Genomic DNA, 19,986 nt, shown 5'->3' with positions numbered 1-19,986 from the left:
GAAAAGTTATATAAAAAAAGAAAACACCTGGTGCTTTTGGCTAGAGACAGAGTTGGAAAGGAGAAGTGGGTTTCAGGCAGGTGTGGGAGACACAAAGAGGCCTCCGTTCTGGTTTCGAAATGTAGAGAGGCCCCAAAGGAACTCGGGATACGGTTAATATATTGCAGGTATTTGGAGAAACAAGCCCAGACTGCATGCAAGACTCTCCAATGTCGGGAAGCACAATTCTTACTCATCACAAATTCACATCAGTAAAAAGGTGTCCTTTTTTTTTTTTGAGACAGAGTCTCACTCTGTTGCCCAGGCTAGAGTGAGTGCCGTGGCGTCAGCCTCACTCACAGCAACCTCCAACTCCTGGGCTCAAGCGATCCTCCTGCCTCAGCCTCTTCCCAAGTAGCTTGGACTACAGGCATGTGTCACCACGCCTGGCTCATTTTTTCTATATATATTAGTTGGCCAATTAATTTCTTTCTATTTATAGTAGAGACTGGGTCTCGCTGTTGCTCAGGCTGGTTTCGAACTCCTGACCTTGAGCGATCCTCCCGCCTCGGCCTCCCAGAGTGCTAGGATGACAGACGTGCACCACCGTGCCTGGCCAAAAGTTGTCCTTTTATTTCTGGGCCTCTTCAACAGGCAACTCTAGGCAGGTGGAACTTTCCTAATGCAAATGTCACTACGGGACCTGTCCTATTTTGTCAAAGGCGTGCAAAGTAAAGAAATTCACAACACGCAAGAACACCGTTAGGAATTGAAAAGAGCTGAGCAAAAAAGGAAACACACATCAAAGAACTAAGCTCCCATCCCCGCTCTCTCATACCGGACGGACATTGGACACACCGGCCTTTCCTTGTCAAAATACAAAAAGAAAAAAAAACCCGTGTAACAGTTTCTCAGCAAGAAGCCATTAGACAGATGCAACCATAATGGGCCCAAATATTCTTATAAATGACATGCGCGCATTTAGGACCACATGCAGAGTTTAAAAGCAAGGCTATACAGTTGACCTTTTGTTCCTTAAAAAAAAAAAAAAAAAAAAAAAAAAAGAAAGAAAAAGAATATAAAATATATAATTAAAAAAAAAATAATAAAAGCAAGGCTAGCACAAAAGGTAAGCAGAGTCGCCCTAGTGTATACAACGGTTCAGATGCGGTGCAGCAAACCCAATTGTGAATCTGCACGGCAAACCCCAGCATCCATTAGCTTAAAATTCAAATGACCGTCATAGAAGGCCCAGCTGTGCCAATAGGAGCTGTTATTTTCAAAGTGAAAATTCTCTGCTATGATTATCCACCAACATCCAACCGCAGAAGCTACAGCCGTGCTCGTCCGAGTTATTTGCTTTCAAAACAGCCTGAGCACACGGCCCCTCCTCTTGGTGCTTAAAGCCGATCGGAGTGACACATCAGGTGACAATGTACAAGATTCACCGAGACAGACAAAGGAGCCCATCTATTCAATCGTCAGGGACAAAATCAAGTTCTTCGGCAGGCAAAGCAGGGCGAGGAAAAAAAAACTGCTTGAAAGTTAAACCACTTTAAAGAGAGGACTTTTGGCCGTCTCTCCCCGCTCCCCCACCAGTCGGAAAATAAATCAATCAATCAATCAATCAATCAATCAATAAATAAATAAATAAATAAAATAAAGAGAGGACTTTTAAATATAAAACTGGGAAGATTTATAAAATAGTAGCCCCGGGACTCAACCCAACCCATGGAGTACATTTGTAGCTAATGGATGCTAAAAAAGAGAAAGAAGTCGAAATTCAGGCACATTATTTGAAATAAAAAACCTGTCATAAAATACGCTCCGGTGGCACGCCGAATCTCTCACCCAAACACTCCCCGATATAGAGGCACGATAGTTATGAAATGGTGTTTGGTAAGTTAGTAGTTTGAAACTCTGAAAACATATTCTCCCACCCAAAAAACTAATGTTATGCTTGGTGACTGGCTTCCCAAGATAGATCGCAAGAATCTCGTAATGTAGAGTGTAATAGCATATAAATATACTGTGTTTACCCAAAAATAAGCCCCAGCAGGATGTCTAAGCACCTGCACAATAGAAGCCCTACCCCGAAAATCAGCCCTAGTGATGGGCGTGGCTATGAAAATCAGCCCTGGTGGTGGGCGTGGCTATGAAAATCAGCCCTAGTGATGGGCGTGGCCATGAAAATCAGCCCTAGTGAGGGGCGTGGCTATGAAAATCAGCCCTAGTGAGGGCGTGGCTATGAAAATCAGCCCTGGTGGTGGGCGTGGCTATGAAAATCAGCCCTGGTGGTGGGCGTGGCTATGAAAATCAGCCCTAGTGATGGGCGTGGCTATGAAAATCAGCCCTAGTGAGGGCGTGGCTATGAAAATCAGCCCTGGTGGTGGGCGTGGCTATGAAAATCAGCCCTAGTGGTGGGCGTGGCTATGAAAATCAGCCCTAGTGATGGGCGTGGTTATGAAAATCAGCCCTAGTGATGGGCGTGGCTGCGCAGAGCATCTGCACAACCCATGCGTGTCGTCGAGGAGCGGGAAAGAACACGAGCAGCCCTTCTCATCCGCCCCGTGAGAGCTCTAGTGCTCCACAGGAGAGATCGGGGCCGGTGGCTCTAAAGGAAACAGAGTCGCAAGACATTCAGGATGGGATTCGGGGTCTGGAGAGTGAGGATGATGTTCCAGAAGAAGACGACTTCACTGTATTTGAATCAATGGAGATGGTTGTACCGCGCTTAAAAAAAAAATAACACATCCCCTGAAAATAAGCCCTAGGGTGTCTTCTTGAGGAAAGGTAAATATAAGACCCTGTCTTATTTTCGGGAAAACACGGTAGTAATGGCATAATGGGGTAGTACAAATTGTTTTGTAAAAATAGAATCTTACTATTTTATGTAGCAGTGCTCTCCAAATTTGGGGTCCTAACCCATGAAATCGGTTCAACAGGCCTTGACCACTTTGCTTTCTTAATGGAATGGAAGAAACGGAATGGAAAGGAAAAACTAAAATTGCAGAGATCACAGCACACATTCCATATGTCATAAGGAACAATATTATTCTTGAAACTTCACTGCAGTGTCACAGGTATAAATAGCCATGTGTGTACAGGATTGCAGCGTAAAATATAACTCTCAGTGTGGGCCACAGTCCAAACAGTCTGAGTGTCTCTTAGAATGGGTTCCATAGGGCGCCCAGCACAAAGACAAGCATTTAATACTTGTTGAATAAATAAGAGATTGGATGGGTTGGTGAACACATGAGGAATAAACACAGGGTGCTAGGAATACATTCTCGGTCACAGCCCTGACACCTGTGATGGGAAGCTTGCTCGCTCTAGCATTCCCATACTAGTGGGGCCAGGGGGACAGGCAGTTGGCCCCACTGTGAGTCCCTAGCAGTGGTTCCCCTGGCCTGGCCTGGCCTGGGACAGGATCTCTGGCAGAGTAGGGGCTTTGCTAGGGAAGGACACAGACAAAGGTCCCACGGCTGAGTGGGATTAGATTCTAGGAGCCGGATTGCAGGGGAAGGAAGGAGAAGGCAAAATAATATTGCCTGGTAGGCCGGGCCTGGGGCTGGCTCACGCCTGTCATCCCAGCACTCAGGGAGGCCGAGGCGGGAGGATCGCTCGAGGTCTGGAGTTCGAGACCAGCCTGAGCAAGAGCCAGACCCCTGTCTCTACTAAAAAATAGAAAGAAATTAATTGGCCAACTAAAAATATATATATAGAAAAAATGAGCCGGGCGTGGTGGTGCATGCCTGTAGTCCCAGCTACTCGGGAGGAGGCTGAGGCAGGAGGATCGCTTGAGCCCAGGAGATTGAGGTTGCTGTGAGCGAGGCCAGGCACGGTGGCTCACGCCTGTCATCCTAGCACTCTGGGAGGCCGAGGCGGGAGGATCGCTCAAGGTCAGAAGTTTGAGACCAGCCTGTCGCTTAAGCCCAGGAGATTGAGGTTGCTGTGAGCGAGGCTGACGCCACGGCACTCACTCTAGCCCGGGCGACAGAGTGAGACTCTGCCTCAAAAAAAAAAAAAAAAAAAAAAAGAGACTCTGGGTCTCCAACATACAGCCTCTGTCCTTAGCCTCTGAGCTGGTGCAGTACGGCACTCGTGGGAGCTATTTTTCAACCACGGGGACAGTTTGGGTCCTGTGTTCTCCAAACCTGTCACCCCTCCCCCTTCTTTGGACAACTGCAAATACACATGAGCCCCCCGGATCCGGTACTCAGCCAGAATCTCCTCGGTGTTAACCCCAATGTAAGAAGAAACGACATTCCTGGCCACATCTTGACCAAAAGGGAAACAAAGGCCATTTCATCACGAAAACACCCATCTCTTCTCCCGATGGCTCCGAAACTCGCGGCAATCCCCCAAGTCAGAATTAGAGCATTTGGTGGAAATGAAAAGCTGCCTAGAATGTTCTCAAGTGTCCTGGCACTTTCGCTTGGAGGAAATGAATATTTAGGAAGGTTTAATAATATCTTTCTTGCACATTTCTCTCCCCCTCCGATGCAGGGAGGGTCTAACAACTGCCTCGCTATTTATGAGCGAGAAGGGTGTTAGTGGTGTTACTGCCTCAAAAGCAAGCATCCTTACAGCACAGTCCTGAATTAGCTCTTCATTTCTTTAGACGCTGATTTTCCCCAAAAGTAGGACAGGGCTGATCGCTACCTTCAACGCTGATTAAAAGCAACACCCGGGCGGATGTCTTAGGTCAATTCAGCCAATGGGGATGAACCATTTGGAGAGAGAGACAACAGATGCTACAAGTAGACCCTGCCTCTAAGATGGGCAGAAAATAACACAAAGCAAGATGTGAAGCCAGGCACGGAGGCTCATGCCTGTCATCCTGGCACTCTGGGAGGCCGAGGCGGGAGGATTGCTCAAGGTCAGGAGTTCGAGACCAGCCTGAGCAAGACCCCGTCTCTACTAAAAATAGAAAGAAATTAGCTGGACAACTAAAAATAAATAGAAGAAATTAGCCGGGCGTGGTGGCGCATGCCTGTAGTCCCAGCTACTCAGGAGGAGGCTGAGGCAGGAGGATGGCTTGAGGCCAGGAGTCTGAGGTTGCTGTGAGCGAGGCTGAGGCCACAGCACTCACTCTAGCCTGGGCAACAGAGTAGGACTCTGTCTCAAAAAAAAAAAAAAAAAAGGAGCATCTGTTGGCTGCAGGATAACAGGGACAAGAACATACAACCAAAAGGCAGCACGTACCACCAAAATCACTTGGCGTGGGTTTTGGTAATTTAAGAACAAAAACGCAAACACAAGTGAAGAGAAAGGCACAAAGAAGAGAGATTTTTAAAAGAAGTATCCCAGGCCTCCAGAATGACCCCCGAATGCCGCTAACACTACGGAAAAGCAAACAGGGGCAGTGACACTGCATTGCCAAACGACGCAGCTAATTTTTCACTTCCAGCCTGGGAAAAGCTTGAGTTTTCCGGGCTCTTCATTGTGTCTTGAGTTTCAGGCTACCAACCCGCCCCAAGCATCTCAGCCTGGCTTTCCCCTGGTCCACTCGTCCCCCCCATCCCTTATTATTGGGGTCTCCTTGCTTGAAAAACCGCTGCCACACAGCAGAGATTGTGGGCTGGGACATTTGAGCTCCCAAATCAAAGGGACGCGACCCTAGGACCTCGGGAAGTGCAGAAGGACACCAGGAACAGCCCAGGACGAGGTGTCGGGAGTCTGGAGCCTGACAGGGCACCTTGCAGAAGGACAGACTGCCACCTCCAGGTGAGACGAGACCCCATGTGTCTCTCTGGCCAGCCGGGACACTGCAGACCGGGGAGGGGGTTGAGGCGGCCGCTGGGGTGGCAGGGACAGTCGTGAGGCCCTGTGACCAAGACAGGAGGACGGTGCACATGCAGACGGTGGCATGATTCACCTGGTGGCCCGCTGGGCCAGGGCCACCTGTCCGGAAGCTACAGGAGGGAGGGCGTGGGAGAGTGACAAAGGCCATGGGGTGGGGGACCTCTCCCTGCTGAGTGGCCAGCATGCAGCCGTGGACGCCACAGCAAGCCGGCCACGGCAGTGTCCCTGGCCACCACTGCCAGGTGTGGGCAGGTAAATGCACCTGCGTTGAGCACTGTCACCCGTTCACCTGATGCGGCCCGATCCGCCTTAACCCTTCCCAGCCCAGCGTGTGTCGCTCCCAGAAGAGGAAACTGAGTCAACTTGGACGGAGTTTGCGGGGTGCGGGGCGGGGGAGGGGGGAACGTTCCAGAAGGCGAGAGGTGAAACCCTCTGATAGAAAGATCTTTCTGCGACTAAAAGTGGGCGGCAAAGAGGGGCTGCAGGACACTGCTCGTTTTCAGACATCCCTGGCGTTTCAGGTGAAGCGCCACCCTGGAAACTCGGGCAGAGTGACAGAGAACGCGTCCACCTGTCACCTGGGGACGAAAGGTGGGAAAGACTCACTGAGGTGCGGGAGCGTGAGACCTGGGCTGCTGGTCTCTTCCCTGCCCACCCTGCCATGCCACCCAGGTGAGATCGAGACCACCCAGGTGAGACCAAACCGCCCAGGTGAGACTGGGACTGCCCCCTGTTGCTACCGAGACCGCCCAGGTGAAACCGGGACCACCCAGGTGACACCGAGCCCAGGTGAGACCCGACCACCCAGGTGAGCTTAAGACTGCCCAGGTGCGACCAGGATCGCACAGGTGAGACCGAGCCCGCCCAGGTGCGACCAAGACCAGCCCGTAGAGACCGAGACCGAGCAGGAGAGACCGAGACTGCCCAGGAGAGACCGAGACCGCCCAGGAGAGACCGAGAACGCCCAGGTGAGACCGAGAACGCCCAGGTGAGACCGAGAACGCCCAGGTGAGACCGGGACCGCCCAGGTGAGACCAACAACGCCCAGGTGAGACCGACAACGCCCAGGTGAGACCGAGACCGCCCTCCACCGCCCTCCACCTGCCCCCACGCCCCATCCCAGGTGCGACCGGGACGCCCAGGTGAGCTTGAGACTGCCCAGGTGCTACCGGGACCGCCCAGGAGAGACCGGGACCGCCCAGGAGAGACCGGGACCGCCCAGGTGCGACCGAGACCGCCCAGGAGAGACCGGGACCGCCCAGGTGTGACCGGGACCGCCCAGGTTGAGACCGGGACCGCCCAGGTGCGACCGGGACCGCCCAGGAGAGACCGGGACCGCCCAGGTGAGACCCGGACCGCCCAGGAGAGACCGGGACCGCCCAGGTGAGACCCGGACCGCCCAGGTGCGACCGGGACCGCCCAGGTGAGACCGGGACCGCCCAGGTGCGACCGAGACCGCCCAGGTGAAACCCGGACCGCCCATGCGCGACCGAGCCCCCGCCCGCCGGCCGCCCTACCTCGCACATGGGCGCGGCGCCCCAGCCCAGCAGCGCGGCGAGCAGCCCGGCCATGCACGGCCCGGCGGGGCGGGTCGAGTCGAGTCGAGTCGTGTCGTGTCGTGTCGTGTCGTGGCGGCCGGGCGCGGGCGGGGCCGGCCCGGGCGCCGCCCCCGAGTGTCGCTGTCGCCGCACCGCGCGGGTCCCGCCAAGGGGGTGGCGGACTGCCGACGGGCGCGGGCAGGGCCCCCCTGGCGACACGCAGGTGCCCGGAGCCCCGCGGGGAAGGTGCGCCGCCCAGGTGACCCGCCTGCCGGGCCCGCGTCCCCGGCCTCACCCGGGCGGGCCTCGGCCACTGCGGGGTCCCCACCGGCCACGCCCTGCCTTGGGCGCGAAGGGGCTCGCGCCACCGCGCTCACCTGACCCCAGGTCGCCGCACCTGCAGGCACAGGTGACCCCACAGGGCCGCGGGGACCCTGCGGGCCGGCCTGGGCCACACGAGCTCGGCGGTCGCAGCTCCCCCTAGTTTTCTTCCCGAACCTGCAAGCTCCTCTTTTTTTTTTTTTTTCTCTTAAACCTAAGGTATGAATGCAAGCTCCTCTTTTAACAGGGAAAGCGCTTCTTAGGGCGCAGGTCTGCATTGCATTTTTATTTTGCACCCCCGTAGCTGTGCGTGCGCCCCAAGCTTCAGCGTGCTCAACAAGGACCCGCGGGGCCTGCTTGAATTCACAAGTCGCTGACCCCCCAGGTCCCAGTGTTTCTGGTTCAGTAGCTTAGGGGCCACCTCGACATCTGCATCATCATCATTATTATTATTATTATTAATTAAGCACCCCTCCACCCACCCAGGAAACCCTGATGCAGCTGGTGCCCAGGCTGCAGTCTGAGTCAAATCCAGAGGTCAAAACTCACAGAAACTGTAAAAAGCACTAGATTCGGTGGCAGACCCGGAGCCTAGAGAAAGTTTTGCAAAATCAGCTAATTTTATTTATTTATTTATTGAGGCAGAGTCTCACTCTGTCGCCCAGGCTAGAGTGAGTGCCGTGGCGTCAGCCTCGCTCACAGCAACCTCCAACTCCTGGGCTCAAGCCATCCTCCTGCCTCAGCCTCCTCCCGAGTAGCTGGGACTACAGGCATGCACCACCACGCCCGGCTCACTTTTTGTATATATATTTTTTTAGTTGGCCAATTCATTTCTTCCTATTTATAGTACAGACAGGGTCTCGTTCTTGCTCAGGCTGGTCTCGAACTCCTGACCTCTATCGATCCTCCCGCCTCGGCCTCCCAGAGTGCTGGGATTACAGGCATGAGCCACCGCGCCCCACTACAAATCAGCTAATTTTTTTTTTTTTTTTTTTTTTTTTGAGACAGAGTCTCACTTTGTTGTCCAGGCTAGAGTGAGTGCCGTGGCGTCAGCCTAGCTCACAGCAACCTCAATCTCCTGGGCTCAAGTGATCCTCCTGCCTCAGCCTCCCGAGTAGCTGGGACTACAGGCATGCGCCACCATGCCCGGCTAATTTTTTTATATATATATCAGTTGGCCAATTAATTTCTTTCTATTTATAGTAGAGACGGGGCCTCGCTCTTGCTCAGGCTGGTTTTGAACTCCTGACCTTGAGCAATCCGCCAAGAGCTAGGATTACAGGCGTGAGCCACAGCGCCCGGCCTCAAATCAGCTAATTTTATATGCAAGGAAACAGGACTAGAAAAGTCCTTACCACTTCATCGGGTCACACTGTATTGGTGACACTCAGGGCATGCAGCAGGCTTGCTGGACAGAAAGATGAAAGGTGGATGGTTGGATGGCTGGCAATGAACAGGCAGATGCAGATTTCCTGATTCTCATGGGAGGATTCCAGCTGGTGCAGCAAACTCACTGAATTTAGGGAATGAAAAGGGAAGGAGTGTAAGTTAGCTAGATTACATCTATATTCAACCTAAATTAGCTTGACTACATCCTCTCAGTGCTTCCAAACTTTTTCAATCAAGTATCTTGCACAATAGATTATTAAGAGAATAGAGTATCCTTAAAATCTCTGGGTTTTTTTTTTTTTTTTTTTTGAGACAGAGTCTCGCTTTGTTGCCCGGGCTAGAGTGAGTGCCGTGGCGTCAGCCTCGCTCACAGCAACCTCCAACTCCTGGGCTCAAGCGATCCTCCTGCCTCAGCCTCCTGAGTAGCTGGGATTACAGGCATGCGCCACCATGCCCGGCTAATTTTTTCTATATATATTTTTTTAGTTGGCCAATTAATTTCTTTCTATTTATAGTAGAGCAAATTAATTTCTTTCTAATTTTTTCTATATATATATATATTAGTTGGCCAATTAATTTCTTTCTATTTATAGTAGAGACGGGGTCTCGCTCTTGCTCAGGCTGGTCTCGAACTCCTGACCTTGAGCGAGCCTCCCGCCTCGGCCTCCCAGAGTGCTAGCATGACAGGCGTGAGCCACCGCTCCCGGCTAATTTTTTTTTTCTATATATTTTTAGTTGGCTAATTAATTTCTTTCTATTTATAGTAAAGACGGGGTCTCGGTCTTGCTCAGGCTGGTCTGGAACTCCTGACCTCGAGTGATCTCTACTAAAAACAGAAAGAGATTAATTGGCTAACTAAAAATAGATAGAAGATACTAGCCAGGCATGGTGACATGTGCCTGTAGTCCCAGCTACTCAGGAGGAGGCTGAGGCAGGAGGATCGCTTGAGCCCAGGAGTTGGAGGTTGCTGTGAGCGAGGCTGACGCCATGGCACTCACTCTAGCCTGGGCAACACAGTGAGACTCTGTCTCAAAAAAAAAGGACATAAGGGTTTTAGATCAAAGACCCAACACGCAGATAACTTTAGTCCTACAATGAGTTGTAGCTCCTAGAACAAGCCAGTCCACAGCCACAAGATTTTCCTCCAAGGAGGAAAAAAAAAAATGTTCAAAGTTTCATTCCTCAGGAAAACAGCACTGGGGTTTCGTCTGGGGAAAACTGTCAAGACTTGTCCCTGGGCTCATGGCCACTCACGGGGAAGGCCTGCCCTTTGACCCCAACCCCTGCTGGGCGGGTGCGCTGCAAGGTTTTGCAGACTTTGATTTGCAAGTCTGCATGGGTTAGGTGCAGAGCAGGAAAGAGGAAAGCATTTATTTAACTACGCCAGAGGCAAGAGAAAACAAAATAGAAGTCAATATAATTACAGAGAGGGTGGCTTTAGGAGCTTACCCCAAAAGACAAAGAAAAACACGAATGATCTAAACTAAAAAGGCTTTGAATGGAGGGAGGGAAAAAAAACAGGCTCTTTGTGCTTGAGTCTGGAAACACATCGCAGGCTCGCCCCGTGAGCTGCCGGGCAGATGGCTGCAGCCCCCGGGAGGAATGTTAGATCTCCCGGGAACCCTCTTGCCCTGCGGGATGCGACACTGCAGGTGCCCAGGGGGCGTGACAAGGAGCACACACGGGCTGCAAATCACCCGATTCTGTCTCTACTGGAAAATGCACACTGGGTCCCCAAGCACAGGGAGCTTCATAGTCTGCTGCAACCCCGGAGCGGGTCAGACAGAGGCTGGGAAGGGAAGCCCGGCCTCCCGGCCTCCCTGCCTCCACCCCTCTCTCTCTGTCTCTCTGTCTCTCACATGCACGCAGCATGTCTCTGTACTCAGCCTGCCTTCCGCCCTTACAGCCAGATCTGAAAGGAGGTGACACATGAAGAGCCTCCAGCCTCCAGCCCGGTCCTGGGGTTCAATCTGGTTTTGCAATCTCTTCGGAGGGATGAAAATAGATACAGAGATTTTAAAAGCCAGGAGAAACGGAGAGGAAAAAAAAAAACTCCTCCAGGCCGAGGCGGGCGGATCGCTCGAGGTCAGGAGTTCGAGACCAGCCTGAGCAAGAGCGAGACCCCCGTCTCTACTATAAAGAGAAAGAAATTAATTGGCCAACTAATATATATATAGAAAAAATGAGCCGGGCATGGTGGCGCATGCCTGGAGTCCCAGCTACTCGGGGAGGAGGCTGAGGCAGGAGGATCGCTTGAGCCCAGGAGTTTGAGGCTGCTGTGAGCGAGGCTGACACCACGGCGCTCACTCTAGCCCGGGCAACAAAGTGAGACTCTGTCTCAGAAAAATAAAATAAAATAAAACCCCATCGCAGGGAAGAAGCAGGAGTCTCAGGAGAAAGGGAGAGGCCATCTGGAAGGCCCCTGCCCTCCCCCCCCCCAGCATGGTTTTGTGACAGCTACAAATTGCCAATTATTAATGGCTCCCAGCCTAGCAGCCACATGGGCAGCGGGGACTCTCCGGTTGTTAGGAAGAGGCTGGGGGCGGGCTGTCCCCGAAGCAGAAGGACAAGACACTCCGGAGCAAAGATTCCCTGCCCCCTCCCCCAGCAGTTCAAACGTTCAGGGTCTCCTCCCTGCAGAGAGGCAGGTCATTAGTGGGGGGAGGGGCAGGCCTCAGGCTGTGGCTCCTCGCTGCGCCCCTTCCCCTTGACCTTGGATCAGACACCCAGCCTGTGCCCACACGAAATCCCCAAGCAAAGTAAATGCAATTAATGCAAACACTATGCAGCATTATTTAGGGAATCGAAATCTGTGGGGTTTTTTTTTTTTTTTTTTGGTCCCTTATGTTTTTCATCAAAATTGCTCACCCACCTGCCTGTGAATCTGAAGATTATTTTGTAAATCATTAGAATGACAAATATATACGGTTTGGGGACTCCGTTGTCATGGATGTTTAGCTTAAACTTCTGGGTTTTGGAAGTAAATGTATGTGATTCCATAATTGTCAGAATAGTCATTTTATTTTCTTTTTGAGACAGGGTCTCACTCTGTTGCCCGGGCTAGAGTGAGTGCCGTGGCGTCAGCCTCGCTCACAGCAACCTCCAACTCCTGGGCTCAAGCGATCCTCCTGCCTCAGCCTCCTCCCGAGTAGCTGGGACTACAGGCATGCGCCACCACGCCCGGCTGATTTTTTCTATATTTATATTTAGTTGGCCAATTAATTTGTTTCTATTTTTTATTTTTTGAGACAGAGTCTCACTCTGTCGCCCAGGCTAGAGTGAGTGCCGTGGTGTCAGCCTCGCTCACAGCAACCTCCAACTCCTGGGCTCAAGCGATCCTCCTGCCTCAGCCTCCCGAGTAGCTGGGACTACAGGCATGCGCCACCATGCCTGGCTAATAAATTTTTTCTATATATATTAGTTGGTCAATTAATTTCTTTCTATTTATAGCAGAGACGGGGGTCTTGCTCAGGCTGGTCTCGAACTCCTGACCTTGAGCGATCCTCCCGCCTCGGCCTCCCAGAGCGCTAGGATGACAGGTGTGAGCCACCTCGCGCCTGTCCTGTTTTAGCTTTTTAAACATAATATGTGCTCATTTTTGCAAACTTATAAATACAGAAAAGATGTAAACAAACAGACAAATTCTCATGACCCACGACCCACAGGCAACCTCTGTTAACATTTTGGTATAATTTCTTTGTTGCTTTCGATTTTCTATGCAGTTTTTGTTTAGTTGATTTCACATCACAAAGATAGCTTTTCATTCCCAAGGAGATTTGGGCAGGGCAAACATATATAAATTCAGTTTGGATCTCAGCATGTTAAAATAATAAACACTGGTCAAAATTACTTACCAAAGGTTGACTTTTAGAATACTAGTTTAAATTCACTGGTTGAAAGAAACCTACATTTATTCAAATATTCCTGCTATAAAAGTCCTTCAGCTTTTCTGAGCTACATGACTTCATAAATTTACCCTAATGACAGGAAAACCCCAGTGAGACCTACAGAAGTCTGCAAAGTCAGAGTAAGCAAAAGGGAAATTAAACGTTGTGAGGCAAAGGGCATTAAAGAGATTTCATGCATTTGTTTTAATTAGTAGAGCTGAATTTTAATCATCACAATTCTTCATCAGATACCAGTAAATGTGCTGAAACTATCTTGTAAAATTAACAAAGCCTTAACCGCCAGGAGGCCTTGTTTAATTGTATTCTAGTCTTCGCTTGCAAAAAAAAAAAGGGACTTAAGCAAGGAGATGGGGTGTTGGAAGCAGCAGACAAGTGGAAGTTTTGTTGATATTGCATCTAGCACGGTTAATAATTAGCGCACGACTGAATATAAAAATGAATGAACGATTGTTTCTCTTTTCTGCCCAGAAGTGGTGTAGACTTCACAAGGACAGGGATTATAACTTGCTTCTCCCTCTTGCATGAAACCTCAGTAGAAGGTTGAGTCATGAGGATCCAGTCAATAGAGACTCCTTAGCAGAAACACCTTCTGGGCAAAAACGGCTCTCATTCTGCCCCCTTGCAAAAAAGCAAAGCAGTGTGGACAGAACCCAGCCCCGTTAGTGTGATCCCAGGAGAAAAAGAACTCTCTCTTGCTTCTCTCCTGACCTCTACAGGAAGGGTTTTTTTTTTTTTTTTTTTTTTTTTTTTTTTAATGGCAGAATTGTCCACAGATGGTCAAAAGAATGACTTCTTATTCTCTATGGTAATGTATTCAAGAGGTTAATAGTAGGGAGATATATATATATATATATATATATATTTTTTTTTTTTTTTTTTGAGACAGAGTCTCACTCTGTCACCCGTGCTAGAGTGAGTGCCGTGGTGTCAGCCTCGCTCACAGCAACCTCAAACTCCTGGGCTCAAGCGATCCTCCTCCCTCAGCCTCCCGAGTAGCCGGGACTCCAGGCATGCGCCACCACACCCAGCTAATATTTTCTATATAATTTTAGTTAGCCGATTAATTTCTTTCTATTTTTAATAGAGACGGGGTCTCGCTCTTGCTCAGGCTGGTTCTGAACTGCAGACCTCGAGCGATCCTCCGGCCTCGGCCTCCCAGAGTGCTAAGATTACAGGTGTAAGCCACCGCGCCCGGCTAACACTAGGAATATAAATGCAATTGGAGAGTTTGTCTCAAAAAAAAAAAAAAAAAAAAAAAAAAAAAAAAAAAAAAAAACGCAAAATAGGTTATAAAGCTTCCTCATAATGAGACTCTCAAAAACGGCCACTGGTGGCCGGGCGCGGTGGCTCACACCTGTCATCCCAGCACTCTGGGAGGCCGAGGTGGGAGGATCGCTCGAGGTCAGGAGTTGGAGACCAGCCTGAGCAAAAGCGAGCCCCCATCTCTACTATACATAGAAAGAAATTAATTGACCAACTAAAAATATATATACAATAAATAAGCCGGGCGTGGTGGCGCATGCCTGTAGTCCCAGCTACTCGGGAGGAGGCTGAGGCAGGAGGATCGCTTGAGACCAGGAGTCTGAGGTTGCTGTGAGTGAGGCTGACGCCACGGCACTCACTGTAGCCCGGGCGATAGAGCGAGACTCTGTCTCAAAAAAGAAAAAAAAAAAAAAAGAAGAGTACGTGTTTGCTAACATTATCACTACCATAGACTGTCCTCCCTACCTTTAGGAAGAAGAATCTTCTAGAACAATAAAACCTCGGGTAGAAAAAACAAAATGTTTTTTTTAAAAAACCTTGGGTAGACACAGAAAGGAATCGGCCTAAGACATGCAAAGTCAACACTGATCAGTCAAGCCTGGGTCTGAGGCAGAATTAGCATGAAGGTTAAGAACACGTGCAACAAAGCCAGACTCTAGCCTAGGTTTGAGTTTACCAGATAAAATACAGGGCATTCATTTAAATTTAAATTTTAGATGCATAGTGAATAATTATTTAGTGTATGTCTGAAAAATTGCAAAAAGAGGGCAAGTACTGCAAATACTGCATGTGTGTGTATTTTTCCCCAACCTGGCAACGCTGCTGAGGTTCGAATCTCGGTTCTGCAGCTTCTTGGCTGTGAGCTGGGAGAAGTTAATCAACCTCTCTGTACTGAGGCGTCTCGTTTTAACAGTGGAAACGATGAAAGTACCCAGCTCATAGAACTGTTGTGAAGATCAAATGAATGAATGAATATTCTTCTTTACAGCACAATTCCAGTTTTTTTCCCCAAGTCTCTGAAATGAGTCAAGAACTAATCAGTGATTGGCAAGGAACATCCAGGAAAAAAAAGAAAGATAAAAAATATTTTAAAAATAAATAAAAAGATAAAAAAAGGAACTAATCAGTGAGAAAGGCAACCCTATGCGATGTAGTTTATTTCTTTTTCTTTTTATTTTTTTTATATTTTTATTTATTTATTTGAGACAGAGTCTCACTCTGTTGCCCAGGCTAGAGTGAGTGCCGTGGCGTCAGCCTCGCTCACAGCAACCTCCAACTCCTGGGCTCAAGGGATCCTCCTGCCTCAGCCTCCCGAGTAGCTGGGACTACAGGCATGTGCCACCATGCCCGGCTAATTTTTTCTATATATATTAGTTGGCCAATTAATTTCTTTCTATTTATAGTAGAGACGGGGTCTTGCACTTGCTCAGGCTGGTCTCGAACTCCTGACCTCGAGCAATCCTCCCTCCTCGGCCTCCCAGAGTGCTGGGATGACAGGCGTGAGTCACCGTGCCCGGCCTATTTCTTTTTATTTTTTAAATTTTTTTAAATTTTAAATATTTCCCACTGAAGACTTTTTATTAAAACAAAATATTTTTAATATTTTAAAATATTCTTTTTATTCCTGTTTTTTCTTTTTATTCCTGTTTTTTCTTTTTATTCCTTTTTTTCTTTTTATTCTTCTTTTTTCTTTTTATTCCTCTTTTTTCTTTTTATTCCTCTTTTTTCTTTTTATTCCTTTTTTTTCTTTTTATTCCTCTTTTTTCTTTTTATTCCTTTTTTTCTGTTTCTCCTTTTTTTCTTTTTTATTCCTTTTTTTTTCTTTTAATTCCTTTTTTTTTTTCTTTTTTAGCAGGCAGAAGACATAGCAAATATGCAATGTAGTTTAAACTTTCAGTGATAGAAAAAGAAAAACAGGCCGGGCGCGGTGGCTCACGCCTGTAATCCTAGCACTTTGGGAGGCCGAGGCAGGAGGATTGCTCGAGGTCAGGAGTTCGAAACCAGCCTGAGCAAGAGCGAGACCCCGTCTCTACCAAAAATAGAAAGAAATTAATTGACCAACTAAGAATATATATACAAAAAAAAAAAAAAAATTAGCCGGGCATGGTGGCGCATGCCTGTAGTCCTAGCTACTCGGGAGGAGGCTGAGGCAGGAGGATCGCTTGAGCCCAGGAGTTGGAGGTTGCTGTGAGCGAGGCTGACGCCACGGCACTCACTCTAGCCTGGGCAACAGAGTGAGACTCTGTCTCAAAAAAAAAAAGAAAGAAAAAGAAAAAGAGATTACGTAAAAAGATTACGTTCTGACGTCAGGGAACGGAAAGGAGGAAGAACTTTAAAAATCAATGGTTTTCACCCATAAATAAACTCACCAGCTGTATTACTGGCAGCACAGTAAGAGCTGTCATGCGGGACCTCAAACCCATCCTGGTGGCGACTGCTAAGAATCGTATCTCGGGACGGTTAGCCGAGCGTGCTGCTGTCCCGATCGTCGGAGCACGTGTGTACTTCTGCGCTGTCATCACTGTGTTGTCATTGCCCACCCAGCCAAACCCGGTCCCAGCGGCCTGAACCAAAAGCTGGGCCAAGTGGAGAGACTGGAAGGAATCAGGGAATCAGGGAAGAAAAGCCTCCAAAAAAGCTCACACTATATGAATATGCGCTAGTGGGAAATGCAATCTCGTGTCTCACGATTAAAAACCGCACACATATATGCAGCTACTGATCTGGCAAAAAAAAAATTAAAAAAAAATTTTTTAAAAAAACCGCACACATGTACACACATGCGTGCATGCAAACACATGCGTGCATGCAAACACATACGTGCATGCAAACACATGCATGCATGCAAACACATGCGTGCATGCAAACACATGCGTGCATGCAAACACATGCTTGGGGCACAGCTCCAAGCAATAAAGGGCCCGCAGGGAAGGAAGGGGAGAACACGCTTGCTGAGCGATCCTTACCGAATGAGTCTCGAGAAATCTACAAGTCAGTATCGGTCACACCTGCAGATCACTGCAGGGGGGGGACCCTTGGCCAGGTCCAGAATGGCATCTAAATGGATTTGGGAAAGGATATTTACTCGTCCCTCCAAGCCACTGCAGTCCTCTGAATCCACGTGTCGGTCACCCCAATTAAGTGCAGCGGAAATAAATATCTATCACAGTGCGGATTTATCCACACGTCTTGCAATTCGCCATATACATGCATTGCGTTATTTAATGGCCTGTTAGGATTTTTTTTTCAAATAACATTTTTTTTTTTTTTTTGAGACAGTCTCACTCTGTTGCCCGGGCTACAGTGCCGTGGCGTCAGCCTCGCTCACAGCAACCTCCAACTCCTGGGCTCAAGCGATCCTCCTGCCTCAGCCTCCTCCCGAGTAGCTGGGACTACAGGCATGCGCCACCATGCCCGGCTAATTTCTTATATATATATATTAGTTGGCCAATTAATTTCTTTCTATTTTTAGTTGAGACAGGGGTCTCGCTCTTGCTCAAGCTGGTTTTGAACTCCTGACCTCGAGCGATCCTCCTGCCTTGGCCTCCCAGAGTGCTAGGATGACAGGTGTGGGCGACCGCGCCCAGCCAGGATTTTTTTTAAAAAATGTTCATTGCTTAAAAATAATGAGACTCTCGAATGCCTTAGAAACCCCCACACAGAAAACATTCGCACTGGCACCTGGCAGGAGTTTAGCAGAGCATGCATTTCGAACTGTTGGCCAGAATAGCCCCATGCGAGTGACAATTTACACACAAGTCACATCTTGTCTTCTCCCTTGTTGTCGTGGAAAAGGTCAAAGCCATCAGGCCGAAGCAAATGGGGCTAATCGTTCAAGCCAGAGCAAGGGAAAGAGATTACGAGATCCTCATTTTCTCACCCATTGAGAATCGCCCTGCATACAAATAAAAATGACTGGGAAAAAATTCAGAACACTTGCCAGGAAAATGAGAGCACTAAAATAAAACGATCTCTCGTCGGGGAAAAGTCTTCCCAGCTCAGGCCAAACACAAAGCTCTCAGATCGACGAAAGGCAAGAGAGCAAGGAAGCAAAGCAAAGCCTCCCGAAAACAATCTGATTCTGCTTCTCTTATTCTCAAAACGTGATCGGTGACACAGAACGCTCTGCGTGGCCTTGCAGAGAGATGCCACTATCCCCGCACGGGGAGCAGGTTTTGCTGGAAAGTGGAAAATAATTCCCTTTTCCTTTATTTGGCTGCAAATATAAATGGTGCATCTATAAGCATGCTAGCAAAACTGTTGTCAAGACTGATGAGGTTAATTAATGAGAGGGCACTGATGTACACCTGCCTTGTAATTTTTTTTTTTTTTATTTTTTTGAGACAGTCCCACTCTGTTGCCCAGACTAGAGTGAGTGCCGTGGCGTCAGCCTCGCTCACAGCAACCTCAGACTCCTGGGCTCAAGCGATCCTCCTCCCTTAGCCTCCTCCCGAGTAGCTGGGGCTACAGGCCTGCGCCACCATGCCTGGCTAATTTTTTCTATATATTTTTAGTTGGGTGATTCATTTCTTTCTATTTTTAGTACACACGGGGTCTTGATCTTGCTCAGGCTGGTTTCGGACTCCTGACCTTGAGGGATCCTCCTGCCTCGGCCTTCCTGAGTGTACCTGCCTTTTAAAACCTTACAAAAAATGCCCGAGCACGGTGGCTCAAGCCTGTCATCCCAGCACCCTGGAAGGCTGAGGCGGGAGGATCGCTCAAGGTCAGGAGTTCGAGACCAGCCTGAGCAAGAGCGAGACCCTGTCTCTACTAAAAATAGAAAAAAATTAATTGGCCAACTAAAATATAGAGAAAAAATGAGCCGGGCGTGGTGGCGCATGCCTGTAGTCCCAGCTACTCGGGAGGAGGCTGAGGCAGGAGGATCGCTTGAGCCCAGGAGTTGGAGGTTGCTGTGAACGAGGCTGACGCCCCGGCACTCACTCTAGCCCGGGCAACAGAGTGAGACTCTGTCTCAAAAACAAACAAATAAACAAACAAACAAAAAATATATATATATATCTATACATATATATAATATATATTATATTTATGTGTATATATTGTATATTATATAGAATATGTATATATATTATATGTATATATATTATATATAATATTATATATACATATATAATATATGTGTATATACATATATATACAAAATACATATAGAAAAAATATGTAGAGAAATAGAAATATATAAAATATATAGAAATATATATAAAATGTGTATGTATGTATATATATTTGCCCAGCACAGAACAAGGTGTGAAAGAGCACACAATAAATTCTTTTTTTTTTTTTTTTTTCCACATTCCTCACATTTGTAAATAAATTCTTAATGTTGGTTATCTTAGAAGTGTGCTTGGAGGAAGAAGACAGGATACCTTTGTGCTGTTTATTATATATTAATAATATGCACAAATTCCGTATGCAATTTATTAAACCCAGTAAAGAAGAGACGTCGCCATCAGTGACCCCCGTCCACACCCAGAAGCCTAAGACAGCCCTGTGGCTGCTGGAACTTGGGCGAGGACGACCATCTCGGAGCATCGGGGCTACCAGGAAGGGAGACCGTATTGGGGCCCACGCGGTGGCTTCTGCGAAGTCCGCACTGGATGGGGAGGAATGAGACCTGTCACAGAGGGAGGGCAGTGAGCCGCCGGGGGCCCCTGCGCCTGTAAACACCGAAGACAAGGCGGCCGGTGGGTCGCACAGACCCCAGGCGAGGTTCCCTTGCACGGTCCTCTAATGACATGGGACTGCCACACGGGGGGGGG

The 19,986-nt window shown here is 48.7% G+C and overlaps 1 protein-coding gene across 2 annotated transcripts in view; it reads right to left on the bottom strand.

Moving 5' to 3' along the window:
* RASGEF1B (RasGEF domain family member 1B) overlaps window positions 1–7,504 on the bottom strand; it is a 301,773-nt gene extending 294,269 nt beyond the window's left edge. The window contains exon 1 of one of the 2 annotated variants that reach the window (XM_075998735.1): window positions 7,305–7,504. In XM_075998735.1, coding sequence (XP_075854850.1) covers window positions 7,305–7,358 — 54 coding nt within the window. In that variant the 5' untranslated portion in view covers window positions 7,359–7,504. The remainder of the gene's footprint in view (window positions 1–7,304) is intronic. The other variant, XM_075998734.1, reaches the window with a different exon arrangement.
* Window positions 7,505–19,986: the final 12,482 nt, after the last annotated feature.

This window comes from Microcebus murinus, chromosome 29 (assembly GCF_040939455.1).
Source record: "Microcebus murinus isolate Inina chromosome 29, M.murinus_Inina_mat1.0, whole genome shotgun sequence".
NCBI lineage: Eukaryota > Metazoa > Chordata > Mammalia > Primates > Cheirogaleidae > Microcebus > Microcebus murinus.
Note: the sequence above shows the minus strand (reverse complement) of the source record. Positions and strands in the feature narration are given on the sequence as shown.